Genomic DNA, 20,955 nt, shown 5'->3' on the forward strand with positions numbered 1-20,955 from the left:
TGAGGCTTCTGGGAATGGTGCCTGCATTGAAGGGGCATGAGTTGCCGGGAGATGGGAGTCTGCATGAATTGGACCTAGATCTGACGCAGGATGGAGGTGAGGGGAGTGGGGAAAAGGATCGAAAGGGTCGGTTCTGGAATTCGATGAGGAGTGTTTTTGAGTTAGATGGTACGTCTATGAAGCCACCGCATTACCCTGAGAATTCGGTGGTGAAGAGAGATGAAGAGGGGAGAGGAAGAGCAGGGAATGATGGATTTGAGTGGGATGGAGTTTATGAAGAAGATTTGTGCGAGTCGGGGGCCGATATATTGGAATTGTCCCTGAAGTGCACAAAGGATTTGATAAATAAGGGAAAAGAAACTAGGAATTGGCCTCTAGGCTTCGATCCTGGCATTCGGCTTACTGGTAAGTCGAAACCCTCATCTTTCACAATCGACGAGTAACACATGATACCCGCAGAGTTGAGGGGTCTGTGGATGGAATCATCGCGACTTCTTCGCGACGCAATTCTTCTTTGGTAGCTTTGTAGCAAGCTGACGTGGTGGTTCTCAAATCCTGCATCTACCCTAGAGATTCTCACTATCAGCATGCTTGTCGCTTATCAGGTGCTCCAAGTCAAGCACCCTACCATTTTCCAAAGAGCTGCAGATGACATACATCTAATGTTCTTAGCTAATCACGCTTAGAATTACGTCTCAACGGGCTAAGCTGCTCACTAGGAAGGGGTCCTATGAAATTTCTAGGCATAGACCATTCTGTAAGTTCGTATTCGAAGGCGCTTGAATGTGAAAGAATGAGTGGCAGTGCAAACACGACATCCAAGAATTTTGATAAGGAAAGCTTGGGAAAATATGGAATTGGCCAATATCGCCTTTGTACGAAAGTAAACACAATACGTGCGCCGCTTAAACATCTATGTAGTTAGGGGCACCTCATAGTGTCGGGCAGCCCGACACTCGGGACCTGTCTTATCATTCTCAACTGTTTAACACACATACTAGGAAGACTACCTACGGGTCTCAGAAATGAAGAGAAAATCTTGCAAGAAGCATCATCACTTGGAAATAAATCGTGAACAGGACCGGATGCGTTCGTAAATGCTCAGAACGAATGGGGCGGCTATTGTCGATTCTTTGACCAGATGGGATAAAGCGCTAGGCGAAGCGCTAGGCGATCATGGGGCTCAGCGAATTGATCGAGCTGCTGGTTTCGAATCTCAATTCGCATTGCCGAGCCCAGACGACACTACTGGTGGTTGGGCAGGAGTTATTCTCATGCAAGGCGGGTGTCTTGAGCTTGTGGTGAATGAGACTAATCGGGGCGAACTAAAGTCTCCATATAGCACTGAAGTGTTGGTATATGAAGCTTCTAAGCCTTAAGCGACTGGGAAATATGTTGGTAATGGTATTGTGCAACATCGGCGACATCCGATTTGAGTGTGAAGAGTGATCGTGATGTTTGGATGCGTGGTAGAAGAAATTGACCCGATGCCGAGGCCTGACAAAGCGTCGAGGATGCAAATTATGAGCCTATCCTCGACCATTAGTAACCGCCACCACTCGGACGAGATGCTACAAGGGTAAACGGCAGAGTTTTCCTCGTCTCCTCCTCGATGCGCAAAGATTGTAACGCGCCAATGCCGCTGTAGCATTTTTCCGATATCCGTGGCTGCGTCGCGTCGACGTTCTGCGCCACAAGTCGCGAGACCAACCGTTCGTAACCGCCCCTGTGCCGTCACCTCACTGGGAAACCAGTTCTGGTCGCTGGGCATCATCCCATGTTCCGGTACACCATCAGAATTCTTCGCACCCAAATAGGGGAACATGGCACGCTACTGTGGAACCATCGCGAAAATTTCTGTTGATGATACTGACCAAAGACGTGGGGAAGCTCCGAACGCTGACCCCGAAGCCTCACAAATTCTGCAAAATGCCTCGCGAGGCCTTGTCATTCGGATCGTTCAAATAGATGAGTTAACCTCCAATTCACCATGGCTAGTGTTCCTACCATCCGTAACGCCTCCAATTTCTGCAATTGATCCCATCACCTGCGTGTACCTCTCATTCTGCCATCATGGAAGTCAGTCCAGAACGCGGCACAGCCCAAAGGGAGGAGATCCCCAAAGCCATAGACCATCTGACAGAGAAGCCGGTGGCTCACTCGGGAAGCGACATTGAGAAACAAGTCCCACTTCAGACGCAAGCGCTTCATCGGAAACTGAGAAGTCGCCACCTGCAACTTATCGCCATTGGTATATCTCTCAAACAAACCCCCAATACGTACTTCCGTACTGACTTAAGTTAGGCGGCACAGTAGGTACTGGTATTTTTATTGCCAGTGGGACCTCTATTGCTACTGCTGGACCAGCCGGTGCCCTCATCGCATATGCCTTCGTCGGAACCCTCGTATACTCCGTCATGCTGTCCCTCAGCGAAATGGCTACATACATTCCCATCGCTGGTGCGTTCACCAGATACGCGGCTCGTTTTGCTGATCCTAGTCTTGGCTTCTCGATGGGTTGGATTTATTGGTTTTCTTGGGCCATTACTTATGCGCTCGAACTCACCGCAGCGGGACTTATCATTCAGTGGTGGAATTCCGACTTGAGCATTGGAATCTTCATCACTATCTTTTGGGTTCCGCTTACTGCGTTGAACTTCGCTCCCGTGGACTTCTTCGGGGAATTCGAGTTCTGGTTTGCTAGTATCAAGGTCCTCGCACTTATCGGATTCACTTTCTTCTCTATTTGCATTAATGCTGGTGCTGGTCAACAGGGCTACATTGGTTTCGAGTACTGGAGACACCCTGGAGCTTTTGCACCGTATCTTCTCGAGTCTACAGGAGCGAAGGCGAAGTTTGTCGGATTTTGGGCCGTCCTCATTCAAGCCGGATTTGCTTTCCAGGGCACCGAGCTGGTGGGTATTGGCGCTGGGGAGAGCGCGAACCCCCGCAAGACGATGCCATCCGCCATCCGGAAGACTTTCTGGAGTATCTTTCTCATGTTTGTGTTCACCATTTTCTTCATTGGTATTCTCGTGCCCTCAGATAACGAGGACCTCCTGACCGGCGATACAAATGCTGGATCATCACCGCTGGTCATTGCTGCACAGCTTGCTGGAGTCAAAGTATTACCCGGTCTCATCAACGCTGTTCTTTTGACGGTGGTGCTGTCAGCAGGGAGCTCCAATGTTTATTCTGGTAGTCGTATTCTCGTCGGTCTTTCCGAGGAAGGTTGTGCGCCACAGTTCTTCCAGCGAACCTCGAGGAGGGGCGTTCCCTATGTTGCAGTGGCCTTCACCGCTGCCTTCGGCCTTCTCGCCTTCATGAATCTGTCCGACCATGGTGGCCAGGTGTTTAATTGGTTCCTGAACATCATTGGCGTGGCGGGATTCATCGCTTGGTCGTGCATCAATATTTGCCATCTCTGCTTCAGACGAGCACTCCACGCTCAAAACATCTCCCCCGATACTCTACCGTTCAAAGCGTGGGGTCAGCCATACCTCGCATGGTACGGCCTCTTCTTCTGTGTGATCATTACTCTGACCCAAGGATTCACGGCCTTCATCCCATGGACTACGGAGGACTTCTTTGTGGCCTATATCAGTTTGATTCTTTTCGCTTTACTTTATGTCGGCCATAAACTTGTTACTAGGAGCAAGTTCATCAAACCACATGAAGCCGACCTGGTCACTGGCAGATTTTTTGAAGATGTTTCGGAAAGTTGGGAAGAGAGTCCTAGGAGCCGATGGAAGCGAGCGATGAATTACGTTTTTTAAATAGGAGTGGGCATTTCAAAAGTCGGTTTCACGTCGCATAGCGTTTGTCCCATGTATCTAATTTTGGCGCTCTATACCATCTAACGCGGTTTATGATTGTGCATCTGTCTCCTTTCCCTGCGCGCGAAGAACTTGTTCGTCTATCACCGTGCAATCAAATCTCGACGGCCTTTCCCTAGCTCTGATGTCATCGCATCATATTCCATGGATGTCCATTTCTGTGTCATCTCACATCCTCCCATAATATCTTTTGAATCACCGCTTCTTGTTCCCAACTCCATGGGGGAGAACAACCTGTACGTACCCATCAATGTGATAACAGCCAAAGGTCGGCTTGCAGGGGGACGTGTCCCTGCAAACTGAGAAACCTGCAAAAACTAAAAGAGAAGCCGCAAAATAGATTAAAGCACCTAGCTCATTGGACGAATTTATTCCGTTGATCAGGATCTATGATGTAAAGTGGGAGCGGTGCAGCCCTGTAAGGTACAGGCATGCGGTGAATGTGTGACGTCGATCAGCCTAAGCGAAGGCTTGCCAAGGAGAAAGGGGCAGTGAGCGGGGCACAACGGGGCACGAACGCCGCAAATCAAGGCACTCACTTCTCCCGCCCCAGGCTGTGCGGCGGCGCCTCTCATGGCAACACCCCAGAGCACATTCATCCTTTGCCACAGCTTCTTGAAAATAGCAGCGATGCTTCATCAAAATGCGTAACCGCGTCCGTCAACAACGATGAAACGACACTCAGCGAGTTGGTAACGGTAGAATGGAAGACTTTTTTTTTATAGAAAACCGTCACTAAGATCCCCGTTTGCGAACTAATAAGTTTAGACCCTGGTCTATACCAGATTTCCTGTCAGTTTAGTTTCTGCCGTAATTTCCAATCTTTATTCGTCCCATAGTTATGCCTAGCTTCCCTTTTCTTCAACGCTCTGTGATCGGCAGCACCTGTCACATCCCGCCTTTGCCATCCATCCGCACGTTTCAACTTGTCCTAAAGAACAACAGCGGCCTTTGCCACACCCAAGGCGCTGCTCCGCACACGAGATATTCTAACTAAATGTGCCGCTTCAAAGGGAAAGACTAATGAAAGTGCCCGTGTTCTCCAGACGCCCTCTCAGCGATGCTCCCGCTGCAGGGCCAACCCCAGATCACAAACCTTACCACATAATCGTACCTACATCTGATTCGCACCAGGTATCCTGGGGGCGGTAAGGCTTCCATGCCTGAAGACTTGGGACCAGATTCCTTACACCCGCGCGTTCACGGTACTCGCCCAAACGCGCTCGGAGATGAGCTGCACATGCTCGAGTTGGGACCTATCAGGCCTCTGACCTCGACGTCACTCGTTTTCCCAATTCCATCAATTGCTATTCTGTTTAGACGTCGTGATGCCTCATGAATACTGCGCCAGTTCTAGCCTACTGAGCCTCCTATTGCGCATGTCTCACTGCAGGCATGCCTCCCTTCCAGTGTTCTGCGGCATCTGCCAGTGTAGCCGCCACGTTTGATCCTGGCGCCTCTCACCACTCCTCCACATGTTGCCTTCCACCAGTTCATCATTACCCACAGCGGCTATATCTCCGAGATGGATCTTCAAAACTCGCGTTCTTCATGCTCATCCCAGGAAACTATAACCGTGCCCCTTTCAAGGATTCCCACTCGTAACGATTAATCTAGTTCTTCCCTCCATTCATGATGACGATCTAGGCGCATTGAAGCTGAAATATCGTGATCGACAGTGATTAAATCAAGCCTAAGACAAAACAGGCTGGGTCGAATCTGGGAGTCGCCCTCCAGATGTTACGTTATCCATCTCTGCGATCAAGTTCTCGGGTACTTTTCGTGAAATAGAAATAGTCTGGGCGCTGGTGATGATCTTTTACAAGGCAAGTATTCCGCGATGACGACGCTGGAGACGCTGTGCTGCTTGGAGAACTTGGTAGGACAGGAGTTAGCATGGAAGTTCCTAAGCTCCTTGGAACACATCTCGATGCTAGGAAAGGTATAAAGAGAGCTGCCTGGACGGTGACTTCTGGTCTTCATCATCTCAAAGCAATCGATATCAACAACATCAATTACTTCTAATCCAACCAACTTCATCTTTATTCTCACTACTCCATTCGCTCACTCCACCAACACAAAACTAAAACAACCACCAAAAATCACCATGCGTTTCTCTATCATCCTCGCCTGTGCCGCTACCGCCATGGCCACTCCTCTTCTCGAAGAACGCCAGACACCTCTCTGCACGGGAGCTGGCAGTGCTCAGTGCTGTGCAACTGACGTCCTTAACCTTGCGGACTTGAACTGTGCTACTCGTACGTCATCTTTAATCTTTACCTAGGTACCATGCTAATTTTCTAATCTAGCGCCAACAACTCCAACCTCCATCAACAGCTTCATCGACATTTGCTCTGCCATCGGCCAGCAAGCTAAGTGTTGCGTTCTGCCCATCCTCGGCCAGGCGCTCTTCTGCGCCGATGTCAACCCCCAGCCTACCGCTGCCGCTAAGGCATAGGCGTCTCATGTTACACTACAGCACATCATCGACACTGCGCCGAGAAGTGGCGAAGTGTCTTGTATAGTACATGGCAGACTTTAGCTTGAGGGGTTGCATATATTCGCACTCTTCGCTGGGGGCTAGATCTCTCTCTCCGAAAAACATACTCGTGTCATTCCTTCTGTTTCGTTGATGTGAATGGAGTGTTGTGGTGCTTGGGAATGGAGTATAGTCTTTATATTTATTTCCAATTCTCACGAGATTTGAACCATGCCGTCTCTGTGCCATGAAATCTTAACTGATTTTCGTATATTTGGCATGCCTTTAATCGATCTTGTTAATTACACGCAAGTGTAGTATTTTCGAGAAGTAGTCACGTTGAATATATTGCTTCGTAGTATCCACTCCTCCAAAGTGAGTACCAATTACGCGCACCACCCACACTAAACTTAGTTAATCCTAATATTATGGACCAACCTGCAACTGTGCCTGGAGCGGCATGGCATAGTTCTCTCATTCCTTCGATTTGGACAATTAACAACTTCTGTATATTCTCTTTTCTTAACCATGATAAGAGTAGCAAACTATTGTGGCCTATTTCGCATCTAACTTTCGATTCTAAATAGCTGTAGAGTGGGTTTTGCATTTCGGAGCCACTTAACTTCTTCTCCGGCAGACATCTACTATGCTTCATGCTCAACACTTTCCTTCCGCAGTCTTAGTAACAGCAAACCAAGTCCCGGGTACCAATGGCTACTGCATAAACTACTAGCGCCGCAAGTCAAGGTAAAAGAATTTCATTGAAACCGCTGCCACACGAAATCCACCGTAGAAAATATCAGATTGAAATCGTAGTTTCACCTCAGCATGTTTTAATCGGGCCATCACACCACCAAACCACGTCATATAATCGCCACGAAATGCTGTAGAAGTTGCTTCCTTGCGCGCAGAATTGAGCAAATTGTTGTTTCCCCTCCCATTTTGCAGTTTTTACACAGCAAAACTGAGAGAGGCTGGAAAGTTATCCGTTGTTATCCCAAGCTAAATCAGGCAATATAAACTCCATAAAACCTCTTAGAATCGCGCTTTAGTCTAAAGAGCCTTTCAAGGCTTTCGTTCGGCCTTTTCGTTTTGTTTCTATAGCGGTAGTGAGGCTGCTTCTGGTTACTGCTATCTCACTACTGAGGTATAAATGCCAGGTCCCACCCTCTATCTACTAACTATTTCCTATTTCCTCTCTATTCAGCCAAATTCCTTCGAGCATAGAGTCTGCCATACACGTCACTTCACCTTTTCGATTACATCTTCTTTGTTGCTTGACTTTGAGTCATACACCTTGACCACTATCACCTACATCACACCTTCTATCTATGTCATCGTCGGCCACTCACTACTACTATGTCATCATTTTGGTACTGGTTTTCACTTACTAAATGTAAGACCCTGCCTCGTTCGTAAGGTCATGTTACTAATATCAAAAGACCTCACCATGCCTTTCATCTCCCAACATCATGTATTGCCGCTATCACAATGGGATGTGTCTTCTTTTTTTTTTTTCAATGATGATACACCCTAGTATTCTAAAGGTCACTTCCTGTGTTTGGTCACCAGCGCTTGAAGTAGTCCTGGATCTACAATGGGATGTGCTGGCTGCAAAGTCCTCGCTCTACCTTGATTCTCTTGTTTGGCGACCATGTCTACTGTTGTCATTTGAGACAGCATGGAGTAGTCTTTCAAGGTGGCGTCAGCCGAGCAGTTGATTGTGCGTGGGTTGTGTCTGACTGCAATGCCCTTGTTCTGTCTTGATTCTCTTCCCTGGTGAGGACCTCCATACACACCTTGGAGTAGTCATTCAAGGTAGCTTGATTGGGGCCTTAGTGGTGTCAGCCGTATCATCCAATGACGCGACTTTGTCCAGTGCCGAAACAATCTTCGCTTTTAGCTATTTGTGTACTTTGTTCTGCCGCTTGGCTTTTTTTTCTCATTTTAGTGACGACTTAAAGCAGTCCTGTACCGACTTGTATCGTATTCCCTGCTTCACACTTCACTCAATTCTAAAATCGAATCGATACCGAATCGACACATACATCTAGCATCAACATTATCGCCATCCGTTAACTATGTCGGCACAAACTACCGACTTGATATAATCCTTACGTAAATCATCCCATCTCTTCGCTCCCCCATCCACGAACCATCAGCAGTTACTATGTCACTATTGATATCATTAACAAAACCTCATTTCATCTTGACTTTCACATCTAACTCATACAAGTCATTACATCTTAGGCCATTAATAACATAGTCTCATTAGCTCATAGTAACCCTTAAGTAGTCGTGTAGGAATTAATTACATCGCATTTTAGGTTCTTGACAACATAATCTCATTAGCTCATAGGTGGCTGTTGGGTGGTTGTTCTGAAACATCCATTATGTCGTTGCTTGGGATACATGATCGGATTACAATCTCGGTACGCTGATGGCTGGCTACTAAACGGCCGAGCTGGATATATCTGATGTCATTATTGCCGTCACTGCTGTCTGTAAGCATAATCGCAGTAAGAGCCCTATGGTTGTAGTACTCCACATCCTCCTGCTTAGTATGTCTACTTGTATTGTCTTTGTGTTGGTTTCATTGCCTAATATTTGTTTGGCTTGCTGCTGCTGCTGCTATCGAGAAATACATCGATGTTGACTCTTCACATTATATCAAGATCACATCGACACTCCGCATCACTTCACACACATTTCATCAACACTTGATTCTACTTCATTCAATTCAATTCACCTCAATCACTCAATGCGACACATCCATTTCATTACATCGTATAAGCACATATATTTTTCATTTCGCGGCAGCAACCAGCATATTATACACTCTGTACTTTACTTTACTTTTCTTTTCGTTTTCTTGTTTATCTTGTACTTGGACTTCAGTTTTTGGAGTGATTGGATATTGATCTTGTGCTTGGTTTCGTCTGGTTTGAACAAAGGCTCATCAAAGAAGAAAAATACTTGGAACATCCTCGTTTATGGTTGGGTTTTAATATTGGATATATCAAAATAACGCAAATGGATTATTTAGTTTTGCACCTTCCTCCTCCTAACTCTTGATTGCTTCCCTGCATTCTATCTAATCGCTTCCACCCGCTTCCATACCCTTCTCTATAGCCCTCTAACTCTCCTCCAGTTCTACATCTTCTTTTTCAAAGAGCTATATCCAAAATACTGCCTGCACCCAAACCTCAACATTATCGAGCAGTCGTTCGCTAGGTGGGCTTACATGGGACGCGAACGACGAAACAGCGGTCATCACATCCATAATCAGGTCAGCAGCGCTTTCTCTCTAGTGAGCGCCAGCATCACTTAGAAGCCTGCAAGCGGCGGATAAGCAGAATGAGCAAGAAGAGGTCCAGGATTCGTGCTCTCTGCATATCGAATCTGGGTACACCCCACCAGCCGCTCACTGCGGACCACCATTCCGCCTTTCAACATGGTCCGTGATTTTGGCGAACGAAAGAAGAGGTAGAAAAAGATTTTAAGAACTTGATGGAGAATGAAAGAGAAAGGAGGTTGTATCGACGGAAGTGCAACGCAAAGAAAAGCTTGGAGATAATCTGTTGAATAGATGAGAAAGGCGAGATAGCTAAGAGCGGCAACATGAATGGAAGTGGCAGCAGCAATGCCAGGGTCGAATTAGGTGATACCCGACAGCTAGAACAGGTCAAATGCTCAAAGGAGGGGAGAAATATGGGGAGGAGGGAAGCAGGGCGTCTGGACCGATGGATATGATGTGCAAAAAGAGCTGGAGGAAGTTGGCTGAACAAGAGAGAAATCATGAATCATGGGACAGCGGGAATAGGAGTAGCAGCAATATCTGCCTAAGGAGCAAAGTGAGGTGTTTTCAGTGACTAGCCGAAAACAACAGCAGCTTAGCAAACTTGCAATTCTCAGTAAATCTGAAGCAGAGAAGAGGCAGAGTAATGTGTCATGGGGAAAGTAGCTGCGCATTTACGAGGACGTCCCCAACCAGAGCTTATATGCTGCGCTAGAAATGAGCAAAAAGACTAAGGATTGTTGCCTATAGTAACAGAAAGCTAGGAAGTTTGAAAACCAGCGTTAGATGCGGATATGGAAGTTTAGTCCCATCTCATGCCAGGAGCGGGTGGATGGTTTAGGAAACAGTCTTGTACTTAAGCGCCTCGGAATGTGATGGATCTAAGAAGTTGTTGGTACGGAAGAGGCTGAAAGACCGACAAAGGATACAGCACCCGGCGGACGAAAAAAGGAGTTGATAAGATTTGGGATGGACTATCGGAAACAAGGTCCTGTCCCTTTTCGACCACCTGACTCGGTCTCCTACTAGTCTCTCTCTAATCGACAGAACTGGAAAGAGCCGACTCCTCAGCCTGATCAGCCGTGCTAACTTCCATGCAGCGGGCCTTTCAATTATTCGACTGCTGTAGCAGTGCTAGGTACTGCTTTGCACCCTGAGAAGACGCCTTGCCCATATGCCTCCACTGCTCTCTTCTGCAGTTCACGTTGTGGCGACAGGAGAATGTGCTAGGGCCTAAGAAGAGGAGAAGAGACTAGAACCAGGGAAACTGATGCTCAAAATGAAACTGCATAGCTTCGGAGAATCAAACAGAGAGGAATAGACTCAGAGCTTGGAAATTTAGATAGACAGACAGTCCAGGACTTCTCGAAAGTTAAGCGCAGCAGCACAAACCGACAACAGTAGACTCTAATGAGAGCTTCATTCCTGCCTCCTGTTCGAGCTGTATGCTGCAAAAAAAGCTTCCTATTTTATGTGGAAAGACAGACGGATGTCAGGACGCTCACTCACCTCCAAACTCACATACAAACAAGCGGTCCCCCGATAGCCTTTTTCCACCATTTAAAAAAAAAACTCGCCAAGCCCATTCTCCCGAGCTTTTCAGTGGTCGAACGAATCCGCCAATCGGAGCGCATGCGAATGCTATACCCTCCATGCAACCGAGGCAGCCAAGGTAAGATTTTAGCGTGCCGGCTAAGGAAAATGTGGACAGGAGCGTCATCGAGAATTGTGACGATCGTAAATGAGATAGTGAACTGTGTCAGCAGTTGAAAGAGTGGAGAACCGGAGTGGAGCATTTTCTTGAATTGAGGAAGGTGATTAAATGGAGCTGAAGAGCTGGAATTTCTCACGTAAGGTAGACTCTATTATGGGGAATTGTAGTAGTAAGAGAAGAATTGAATAGTGAGAAGCTGAGCTAGATTAATAGCAACTGTTCTTAATTGATGTATTCCAAGTGGCGGTGATAATGATCTCTGCTGAAGATATGAGCAGAACCAACTAAGCAGAGAAATGAAGCTAGAGAGACATGAAGACATTATGACGCCAATATGTGAGGCGCTTTGAGCAAAAAGCCCGCCCAGTGACTCCCATTCAATTCAAATATGTTCGCTGAAACCCAGTTTCTGTAAATGTATCCAACTCATGACCCACCCAAAGGGTATATCAATTCCAAGCTCCAATCTCGTCTTCCTCCCTCCCTGAAACACGATGCACTTATCCAACCGATCTAACCCCAAAATCTAACCCCAAAGTCTCACCACCTCCATAATCCCCAAACCCAGTGCACCCAGCTCCAGCGCCAGCGACGGGCTCATCATACCCGCAGCGCTATCAGTCGAGTTATCGTTCCCGCCTCCAGTCTTGGGTTTGCCCTTCTTAGGATCGCGGGCCGAAAGTTGGATACCTGCTGCACGCGCGTCAATTTCGGGCACGGAGGAGTCGGCTTCACGCGGTGAGAGTGCTGCTTCGAGTTCGGCGTTGGTTTGGGGAGTTGCTGGTGCAGCGTTGGGAGTGGCGAGAGTGAGGGTTGCGAGGAGCAGGGTGATGGCCGCGAACTTCATTGTGAGTGTTGACAGTGTAGATCTAGAATTATGTGGGTGTGTGACGTAGGGTCGCCTGCGTGTGATGTAGAGTTTGTATTTGTGGACTTGAGGGCCTGATGGACGGATCGATAGGATGGTTTTAGGAAGGGCGACACTGGGGACTCTAGCAGGTTAATATAGCGATAGGATACGGACGCAGTGGCTCCATAGCCTTCGCCTCGCAGTCCAACTCTTCCCGAAATTTAGAGCCAAGCCAGACCTTCCCATGATCGCCAGCACAGCCAGGCATCAAAACGGCCATGACGGTGGCCCTTCCTCATGACGTCTGGAGTGCACCCAACCAAATTCCTTTGCGAAAGTGGCTATGAAATGGCTGTGAGGCTTGGCGCATGCTTGGCATCATCTCGAGGAACCTTGGCGGACGCCTCCTTTAGCTGAACAAGCACTGTACTTGCCGCTAGCATGGAGCTTGGTAAATGCACAACCCTTCCTCCGTCAGCACGGTGGACCACATCAGAGCACCCTCTGCTTAGTACTCGTATTTGCCAGTACTTTTTGGACAATATCCCCTGCACGTCGCACCGTTCGCATTGTTTCGGGCAAGTCGGAGCTTTTCCCTGGGCCGAAACTGTCGGGAAGCATGGACCGCCAACGCTGAGTCTTGCAAAAAGACAATTAAAGGTGAAACAGATGCGCACCGTACACTCCACCTTTCCCCATATATATCCTCAATCGTGAGATTAATTGTAGACGCTGGACGGTTCATAACGTGTCTGTCGCATGGTCTTGATGGAGAAGACGTCCATGGCGAGGAGGTGGTGTTCAGCCCAGCCTCCAGGTATTATGATGATCATCAGACTCTTTCAATTCAGCTATTCAGCTTCCAGTATTCCTTCTGGGAATCTCCCGACACTTCGACCATGTTTCTGAACCGCCCTAGTTCAGCTTCTGAGCTGTGTTCTCGATAGAATGTCGGTCCAGCGTCATGTTCCGTTTGGCTTCCCGAATTGTTATCTGTGTTCGCCGAGAGTTTACTTAGAGAATATGTCCGTGCTGTCTGTGGTGTCGACCTGATAGATGGTAACTGGTTGTTGAGCAGCGCTCGCGGGAAGAGGCGAACGGCAAGAGGTCGGAGCGGGGGGATACTGACACAGATGATGCCAACACTGCACTCTATCACCGATAAGTTCAAAGTTGGGACCGCTTGATCTATGCAGGAATAACATATATTAGCTCGCCATTCGGCTACTGGAAAGGGAAGCGAAGAATGTGGTAAAAGCTCCTCTGAAGGGTGAGGTCGGAACCACTTACACGTCAAATCTGCATTGCGGAGCATGTCGAGTTTAGTTATTCGCAGGACACTGGCTACGCAGGCGCTGTGTTCATTCAGCTGTGACTCACAGTCAGGTCAGGTCGTTCCCACTCACCCAGCCCCACCACCCAAAAGTAAGCAGAGAATGATCCGTTGCTTCAACGACATCTGAAGCTTCCAAAAATACGGCCATGGGAGAACGCACAGAACAATGTCCGTTGCGACGGTAAGTGCCGAGCTAGCGTAGAGGTAGTCAACATAGTTGACACATTTCCCATTTAGATTAGTGAAGTCCCAAGCCGCTGAAACCGGACGACATTGAAATATTGTAACGAAGACACCAGTAATCCAAAGGCCACCGATCACTACAGCTGTAATCAACATGGATATCCGGAACCTTTTCTCTTGGACGAAACGAAGATACGATGCGATGATGGAGATCTTGGTAAAGGCGACTGCGAATGCATAGAGAACTTGACATATAAATAGATACTGGTCCAGGTAAGTGTTAACGCCATTCTGGGCGCTTCAAGAAAAGCAAGCTCACCTGAACAGCGCTCTTGATAGTTTGCAACATGGTCGGCATATCCAGAAGCCAGACGTGAGTTCCCATTCCATGATTAGTAGCTAAGACTGTGAGCTCGATCGACGTCCTCGGGAGAAGTACTAAGAAATACCTGCAATACACACAGCGGCAAGAGCGACGGTGAGTACCGATGCCACTAATATTAGAACTATAAATCGGCCCGTAAATACAGCGACTCTGGAAGTTGCAGCTGGGACTCACTGTCATCCACAAACACCTTTCGAACCATGCATATCCTCACGAAAAGACGTAAACTAACGAAAATCCCGACTAGAACGATGAGGGTGATATTCGTAGTCCGGACACTTCTGGAATTGGAAGAGTGGTCGTCGAAATCGAACTGACTGGTATCCACTGTATATCGCTTCCTGATGACGGTAGTAGAGTCGGCCATATGAGATAAGATTCGCATTCTCTATTGTAACGTTACGGAAATATCTGATTATGCCCCAAGATATTGTATAATCAGATTGTATGCCCAAGTGTTGCATTGGCAGTTGTGTGGGTTAGAGAGGAGTCAGGAACATTTCGACACCGAGGGTTGTTCGAACAAGGCGTGAAACCGGGGGTCAGAGGTGATACCGCTGACTGTGTCTCAGTGGTCTGAGATATCAAAAAAAACATCGATTTTCTCAAGCCGCGTTTGAGGCGTCCAGATTAGCCTAGCTTGACCAAATCCGGGACGCTTCCAAGGATCAACATGATTGCCAAGTGCCACCACCACCAATTGACAGCTGCGAGGAATAATATTGCAGGCTTTAAAGCTGCATGTGGAGAAGGTATTGTCCTATGTGTGAGCTAAAATACAGCCTTTTTTCATGCATCTGACGCCACGACTCTTCGGGTGGGCGAGCCCATCGGATAAAGCTTGCGAATCGGTCAATGGATATTATCTGGTGCGACATTCGAAACTCGGTTTGCAAATATCGATGCCCTGCTGAGGTTGCATGGCCGATGATGCGACCCAATCCCAAGGACCTGGACTCTGGGCAGATCGACACCTAGTCCACCTCCATGAGTGACATGTGTTTCCAATTCCCACATTCGCGGAGCGCGGTATGCATGAAAATCTTCTCTGCAACATAACCCTTGAACCATGTTGCTCCCCAAGCTGCTGCATGGGATCAAGGAACTGCAAGTCGTACTGGCTGCCAGATTTTGGACATGTCAGCCAGAACGCCGAGCGCAGGGAAGATACTTATCCTCAATTGATATCGCAATATAATATGATAAGCCGTGACATCAAGCTTTAGGATCCCGGAATGCGTTGGGCAAGTGGGAATCAAGCTGTGGGGGAGCTGCTCCCTCGGGAAGGCCCGGATCGAGTCCCGTCACGTGTGGCTCACTGGAAAGCTCAGTTCGCTCTGTCTCTCTCTGACAGCAGAAAGTAGTCATCTCTATTACCAAAAGCAACCTGGATACTGAATATGGAGAGACTCATTCCGTCAAACAACCCAAATTTGAAGCAAATTGCTGACTGCAAACCGCTTTCATTACCCTTAACCCGAAGGTTTATTTCGAACGGGCTGGCGGCATTGTAGTAAACCTCGCCATTGGTCAAATTACGATCAAGTAAGAACCCCGCACACCTCGGTCCCTCTACCATGCCTTAGCTTTCGTATCGTGAGGGCCATCTCGAGCGTCGCTAATGTTTCTTCCCAGGATTAGACTTTCGAGAGATCTTTCGATGAGACTGGGCGCCAAATGATGATAACCTCAGAAGTTTGTATCTAATTGACCGACTTTCATTTCTTATTCGTGTCTGTTGTTCGGCCTTGGATTCAAATGTGAATGTCCTATACATTCTTTTGGAATAACACAGTCAGAAGCGTCATCTCTGTCTTCCAGAACACTTTCAGACCAGCTTGCAATAACGAAATCAATACAATACCTAGCTCGCTAAACCGAGATGGGACTTGGAGTTACTGCCTTGAGATTCGAACTTCACCATAAAATGAATGCTTCATCGAGGGACGCCGTTAATTTGTATCCTACTAGCAAAGCATTGCGGTATTCATCACCACACTCGCAAATACAGCAGAACAACTCTCATCCTGTGCTTCCTATTCACAATTCCTTCTGCCTAATCTCAATTTTATTTCGAGATTTAATGTTGCTCATTCAAACTTCACTTTGGTCTCAAGTTTAGTTTCAACCCCCAACACCTTCCGAATTCAGACGCCGCCATGCCCTTCTTAGCCTAGTCTATCCCCAGAACCCAAATTTATGCTTCTCTATTTTTAACGTCTCGTATTTGGTAGATCCTCCTTTCACTTCAACTTTCAGCTCTGTACCCCAGAAAACCAAATGCAAGTCTCCCGCCATGTTCTGCTTCTTGTCGCATTCTTCGCTTTCGTTGTCCTCATATATGGCGGGCTGCGGGAATGCCTCGACATAAACGCCAGCGGCCTTCCTGGCTTCCGAATTGGGTACCGTACAAAGATGGCAGAATCCTAGGGCTTGCCAGGCAGACCAATTTGGCTTGGATATCGGCAATACTGGCCTTGTCATTCTTTTCGATGACAGTTTCGTATGCGACAGAGAAGAGCAAGTTCACGAGTGTTAAATTTGTTCACTCTTCCCGGTCAAACACCATTCTAGTTCTTCGAGTGTTATCCGAGATAACGAGTGTTTTCCTCGGAGCAACCATCTACTCGACATTCGAGGTGGTCCAGTGGCTCCTAATTTCAAGACCGGATGGCATTCGATTTCCCCAGTTTCTCGCACTGCAGTCCAGCACGTCTCAACTCGGCCTTATTTGTTTGGTATTTGGGAGAGGTCTACCCGCTAATCAATGGCCAATGAAGCCACGAGTGATGAGCTTGATACGACTCGTTGCGGAGGTGTCAATCCCAGTGATAGCAGTTTTGATCATGAGTACGTTTCCCCACACGTGTTGCTTTAGTAACTCACTCACGGCTTCTAGGTAACGTGAATACATACCCGGCATACATTCCAATAGCGAGCACGATGCAGGAATACGCGTTTGGTATGCAGCCCTTCAACGCGAGCGTCGCCTCGCAACTCGGGGTCATGGAAGATCTACTTTTCAACATCAATTATGTCACCTTTTTGAGCAATCCTCTTCACTCAATCGACCAGTCTCCTCACTCAGACGATTGTAGCAGAGGGATAGCCGTATTCAGCAACCACAGCTGCACCCGTCGAGTTTTGATGACCCAAGAATACCAGATGGTCGATGCCAATCTCCACCTCACCAAAGATCAAGATTCCGAGGTCGTTCTGTCGAAGAATCAGCAAATCTACGAACTAGAATACCATGACAATATCCAGGTCTCTGATGAAAATCTAGAATGCAACAAAATACACTCTGGCCCCGCTTACTACAATATATGCACCCGAAACGCAGATGATGGATGGGTACAAGCGGCTCTAATAGCTTGCCCTGCGGACTTGGTCGTAATCGGAAAATGTGTGCAAGACCGGAGCTGGGAGTCTGATGCAGGATACACGACCTCTCTGCGACCCTCATTTCTGAACGCCACGGTTTCTTACGACCGCCGTATTGGCTCAATCCTAGATCACAAAGCTGAATCAGAGCCCATACCCACATATATCGATGCCTCCGACTTACTCAGAGCAATGACAGTCATCCTGAATACCACAATTCCTTCCCAAGTCGCCGCCGACTGGAATCCCATCCTTGGACCGCCGTCCCATTTCTTCGGTCGCCTTATCGCCGGGCATATGTACCGCATCAGCAAGGTCATGGAAAACACTCCCTCGGCGCGGGTCAAGGGTGTCAACGCTCTTCAATCCATCATCGCCATGTCACTATTCTACTGCCAAAACGGGATCCTCGCGCAAACTGTTCTTCCCTTTGCCCCCAACGCCAACACCACTACCACTACCACTACCACCAACGCAAGGCCGAATTTCCACGAAGGCGCTTTCGAGGGACAAGATAAAACATCCCTTATTGCGCTTGCAGAGACTCGGTATCGAGTGCAAGTCGGGCGCGCGACATTATTCGCATACGTTGTGCTTTCCGGTCTCGCGTTGACGATTTGCATCATCGCATTGGTAATTGGGAGTATTTGCGAATTAATCAAGTTCGATGCGGAGCCGACGCTCTGGCCGGCGTTGGACTTCTGGACGCAGTGTAGAGTCGAGGATAAGAATGGCGCGTTGGTGCAGGCTCAGAAGAGGGCGGATTTGGCGTGGACGCAGGGACAGGATTTGTTTAAGGAGTTGGAGGGGCTGAAGGTTACGAGGCGGAAGAGGAAGACTAGAGATGGGATGGAGTTGCCTGTTGGAGGGGAAGGCTGAGAAATGGAGATGTGATTTCAAGGCTTGATAGCTGGAGGGTGGAGAATGACGCACCAGCTCATGGTAACCAAACCATGCAATTATCTGTATATATTTAACACTTCAATACATTCTCTTCCAGGATTCCAATTCTAACCCCGACGATTAGTAGTATCTCTTGCAGTTTTAACTCCCACTTGTCACTCTTCTCCCCTCCTCCTCTCGCGAAACAACCTACAATCCTCGACCTCTAGCCAATCTAATCGCAGCAACCCCAACGACTTGCCAAGCTTCATATGACCAATCAGCCCCGCGCCTGATATAGCAATCTCACATCGTGCATTCATCCGTTCCGAGGATACGGAATGCAGCGCAGGGGTGCCGCAATGTATAAGCGTTGGATGTGGCACGGGTGGAGAAAGAATGAACTTCACATCGACTTCGCCGTCTCGACTCCCATCGAACTGCATTTATCGATTCATATTTCCAACACCACATCCATTCATGATCGGAATCCCGCATCAAGAATTCGGAGCAAATCTTTAATCTCTCTAGCAGGCCCTGTACGAGTTTTTTGCAAACGGTGTTGTGAACTCGATCCGGAGTTCCTTTCCCTGGACATCGTGGACGTTCGATATCCGTAGGCCGGCTTTACGCAGCGCAGCTCTGCACCCCCTTTGTACGATAACGGTTCCATCTGCTGGCTTTTCGACGCTATCCCTTGGATCTTCTGCTTTCTCTTCTCGTCGCCCTCAACCCTATTCCATCCCTAAATCCTCCTACCCTCCTACAACCTCTCTTGCCGTCTTCTCCTTTCCCTCCGTGTCAGTAACAAATCTCTCCAAATGGCAAAACCCTCCACTACCCCTCCGCCTAACAAATCTCACAAATCTGGCCTCTCCCTAGGCGCAACCGTCGGCATAGCAATTGGAATCGCACTCCTTGTCATCTTCGGTGCGCTCTTCGCCTGGATACTGGTCCGGAGGCGGCGTAGGAGGTGGGGCAAGAAAAGGAATAGGATGGGTGAGGTGGGGGTGGTGGGGGTGGTGGGGGATTCGCCGGATGTCGAGATTTTGAGGAAGGTTGAGCAGGGGAAGAAGGGCGTAGAAGAGGGGGATGGTAGTGGTGGTGGGCCAGAGCTTAGAGGGTTGGGGAAGGAGAAAAGTATAGGAGTGGGGGTGAAGAATGAGGGTGTTGCTGTTATGGAGTTGGATGGGGAGAAACCTGTGGTGGAATTGGATGGTGAGAAACTTATGGTGGAATTGGATGGTGAGAAACCTATGGTGGAATTGGATGGTGAGAAGGAGAGGGCAGAGTTGCCGGTGCTTGGTGCCGCAAGAGAAAGGCCGGTTAGTGAGTTGCATTCAGAGGAAAGACCGCATGAGTTGTCGACGAGAGAAGAGCAGGTGGTGGAGATTGGAGAGAGTGGGAGGGGAGTTGTTGCGGAGTTGGATGGGACGCCAATGGAAGAGCCCCACATTGAAAATAAGGAGATTGGAGCTTCGAAAAAGAACCCAGGCTGAAGACAGGCGTCAACGAACCATAGTAACGTCTAGAATAATAACTCATTGCGGAAAGGATTTTACAAATCCTCAACGGTTGCTTTCAAGATACACTTGAGTTGAAAGGAATCCACTTCAACCTCTCAAGTCCCCTCCACGAATGAAGCCAATTCTCCTATCTTTCCTCGACTTTCGACGCGCATGCAACCCAACCCCCATCCCCTGTTCTGACACCGTATATCGCTTCCCACCCCGCTTTCTAGCGATGGCCTTCCCCAGTATCACTTTAATTACCCATGGCCTCATGGGAACCTTCCGTTCAGTGTGCCTTCCAACTCAACCATACCTCCCTCTGATCCATACATCTCCATATCGTTCACCTGAGTCAGTATTCTAAGAAGCGGAAATAACGCAGGCAGATCATTCAGCGAATTCCTCGCCTTCCGTAAGCCTCCATTCCACCACTCGAAGATCAGCCCTAGTCTTAGAAAACACGCGAGAGCGGTGCCGATGAGATCACCGAATAGGTTTCCTCCGCTCTTACCCGTCTTAGCCGCAGGGGACAAGTGTATTGGTGTTTAAATAGCTAAGGTGAACGGACGAATTAACTTGCCTGGGGTTCTAAATCTCCTTACTTCTCGCCTTGGCATACGTGTACTCTTTTAGTGAGGGTGGATGCTGTTGTAGAGGATGGTAGCTTGTAGCATGTCTATCTGCTCTTGCGCAAAGATTCCCGCATTTGTTAACCGATGGGAACCAATGAGTGCAGAAATAAACAAGATTGGACAAATTAGAACGCTTGGCGCGCTTCGTGTCGTTAATAAGAACACGAAATTAGGATTCGTACATGAGGAACAGAGACAGGAGTTGAGTTAGCTTGAGGTAGGAAGCTGCAGTTATCTCTTCTATCAGCAATAAGACCTAGGATTAACTGATTGATTAGTATTGTGAATCGAGCAGCGTCCAAGGTTCAGTGTACCCGTGCGAGAAAACGTGTTCAGAATCCCCCATAGAGTTAGGACGGAGTAGCAATACAATTAGCGCAAAATATTCAGACTCCTGTTTTTTAATGAGGGGCTGTTTTATCTAGGACTCCGTCACACAGCTATTTGCTAAAAAAAAATACATAT

At 48.0% G+C, this 20,955-nt stretch overlaps 8 protein-coding genes across 8 annotated transcripts; 5 read left to right on the top strand and 3 right to left on the bottom strand.

The window, feature by feature from the left end:
- Positions 1-516: 516 nt before the first annotated feature.
- BDR25DRAFT_10129 (uncharacterized protein) lies at positions 517-1,005 on the bottom strand. The gene is made up of 2 exons (XM_033683445.1): positions 717-1,005; positions 517-566 (listed from the first exon to the last, which is right to left on the bottom strand). Exon 1 carries the CDS (start codon positions 911-913, stop codon positions 740-742), a length of 174 nt encoding a protein of 57 aa, XP_033555170.1. The 5' UTR covers positions 914-1,005; the 3' UTR covers positions 517-566; positions 717-739.
- An 865-nt stretch (positions 1,006-1,870) lies between these two features.
- BDR25DRAFT_276252 (histidine permease) lies at positions 1,871-3,876 on the top strand. The gene is made up of 2 exons (XM_033687541.1): positions 1,871-2,251; positions 2,305-3,876. Exons 1-2 carry the CDS (start codon positions 2,074-2,076, stop codon positions 3,774-3,776), a joined length of 1,650 nt encoding a protein of 549 aa, XP_033555171.1. The 5' UTR covers positions 1,871-2,073; the 3' UTR covers positions 3,777-3,876.
- Positions 3,877-5,835: 1,959 nt separating this feature from the next.
- On the top strand, positions 5,836-6,594 carry BDR25DRAFT_251098 (uncharacterized protein). The gene is made up of 2 exons (XM_033686105.1): positions 5,836-6,094; positions 6,146-6,594. The coding sequence occupies exons 1-2, from the start codon at positions 5,944-5,946 to the stop codon at positions 6,292-6,294; spliced, it is 300 nt and encodes a 99-aa protein (XP_033555172.1). The 5' UTR covers positions 5,836-5,943; the 3' UTR covers positions 6,295-6,594.
- Positions 6,595-8,708: 2,114 nt separating this feature from the next.
- Positions 8,709-11,445, top strand: BDR25DRAFT_348587 (uncharacterized protein; the record flags this gene model as incomplete). The annotated part of the gene is made up of 20 exons (XM_033694441.1): positions 8,709-8,747; positions 8,780-8,834; positions 8,878-9,157; positions 9,214-9,316; positions 9,362-9,549; positions 9,583-9,604; positions 9,637-9,772; positions 9,840-9,863; positions 9,905-9,966; positions 9,995-10,090; positions 10,145-10,261; positions 10,400-10,460; positions 10,500-10,630; positions 10,671-10,738; positions 10,775-10,820; positions 10,907-10,984; positions 11,018-11,056; positions 11,110-11,147; positions 11,209-11,328; positions 11,364-11,445. 20 exons carry the CDS (start codon positions 8,709-8,711, stop codon positions 11,443-11,445), a joined length of 1,785 nt encoding a protein of 594 aa, XP_033555173.1.
- Positions 11,446-11,533: 88 nt separating this feature from the next.
- On the bottom strand, positions 11,534-12,470 carry BDR25DRAFT_299946 (uncharacterized protein). Its single transcript, XM_033689265.1, has one exon. The coding sequence runs from the start codon at positions 12,172-12,174 to the stop codon at positions 11,854-11,856; it is 321 nt and encodes a 106-aa protein (XP_033555174.1). The 5' UTR covers positions 12,175-12,470; the 3' UTR covers positions 11,534-11,853.
- A 554-nt stretch (positions 12,471-13,024) lies between these two features.
- On the bottom strand, positions 13,025-14,448 carry BDR25DRAFT_276256 (uncharacterized protein; the record flags this gene model as incomplete). The annotated part of the gene is made up of 6 exons (XM_033687542.1): positions 13,025-13,365; positions 13,468-13,532; positions 13,584-13,960; positions 14,016-14,095; positions 14,146-14,202; positions 14,256-14,448. 6 exons carry the CDS (start codon positions 14,446-14,448, stop codon positions 13,025-13,027), a joined length of 1,113 nt encoding a protein of 370 aa, XP_033555175.1.
- A 1,990-nt stretch (positions 14,449-16,438) lies between these two features.
- Positions 16,439-18,479, top strand: BDR25DRAFT_348589 (uncharacterized protein; the record flags this gene model as incomplete). Its single annotated transcript, XM_033694442.1, has 4 exons — positions 16,439-16,931; positions 16,960-18,319; positions 18,376-18,407; positions 18,466-18,479. 4 exons carry the CDS (start codon positions 16,439-16,441, stop codon positions 18,477-18,479), a joined length of 1,899 nt encoding a protein of 632 aa, XP_033555176.1.
- A 689-nt stretch (positions 18,480-19,168) lies between these two features.
- BDR25DRAFT_309108 (uncharacterized protein) lies at positions 19,169-19,846 on the top strand (the record flags this gene model as incomplete). Its single annotated transcript, XM_033691054.1, has 1 exon — positions 19,169-19,846. One exon carries the CDS (start codon positions 19,169-19,171, stop codon positions 19,844-19,846), a length of 678 nt encoding a protein of 225 aa, XP_033555177.1.
- Between the last annotated feature and the right edge of the window lie 1,109 nt (positions 19,847-20,955).

Source organism: Lindgomyces ingoldianus, assembly GCF_010093535.1.
Source record: "Lindgomyces ingoldianus strain ATCC 200398 unplaced genomic scaffold BDR25scaffold_1, whole genome shotgun sequence".
Classification (NCBI taxonomy): domain Eukaryota; kingdom Fungi; phylum Ascomycota; class Dothideomycetes; order Pleosporales; family Lindgomycetaceae; genus Lindgomyces; species Lindgomyces ingoldianus.

Coding starts and splice junctions, on each gene's coding strand:
- BDR25DRAFT_10129 (XM_033683445.1), bottom strand. CDS start 913: ATGTTTAAGCGGCGCACGTATTGTGTTTACTTTCGTACAAAGGCGATA.
- BDR25DRAFT_276252 (XM_033687541.1), top strand. CDS start 2,074: ATGGAAGTCAGTCCAGAACGCGGCACAGCCCAAAGGGAGGAGATCCCC. Junction 2,252..2,304: donor CCTGCAACTTATCGCCATTG/GTATATCTCTCA, acceptor GACTTAAGTTAG/GCGGCACAGTAGGTACTGGT.
- BDR25DRAFT_251098 (XM_033686105.1), top strand. CDS start 5,944: ATGCGTTTCTCTATCATCCTCGCCTGTGCCGCTACCGCCATGGCCACT. Junction 6,095..6,145: donor GGACTTGAACTGTGCTACTC/GTACGTCATCTT, acceptor TTTCTAATCTAG/CGCCAACAACTCCAACCTCC.
- BDR25DRAFT_299946 (XM_033689265.1), bottom strand. CDS start 12,174: ATGAAGTTCGCGGCCATCACCCTGCTCCTCGCAACCCTCACTCTCGCC.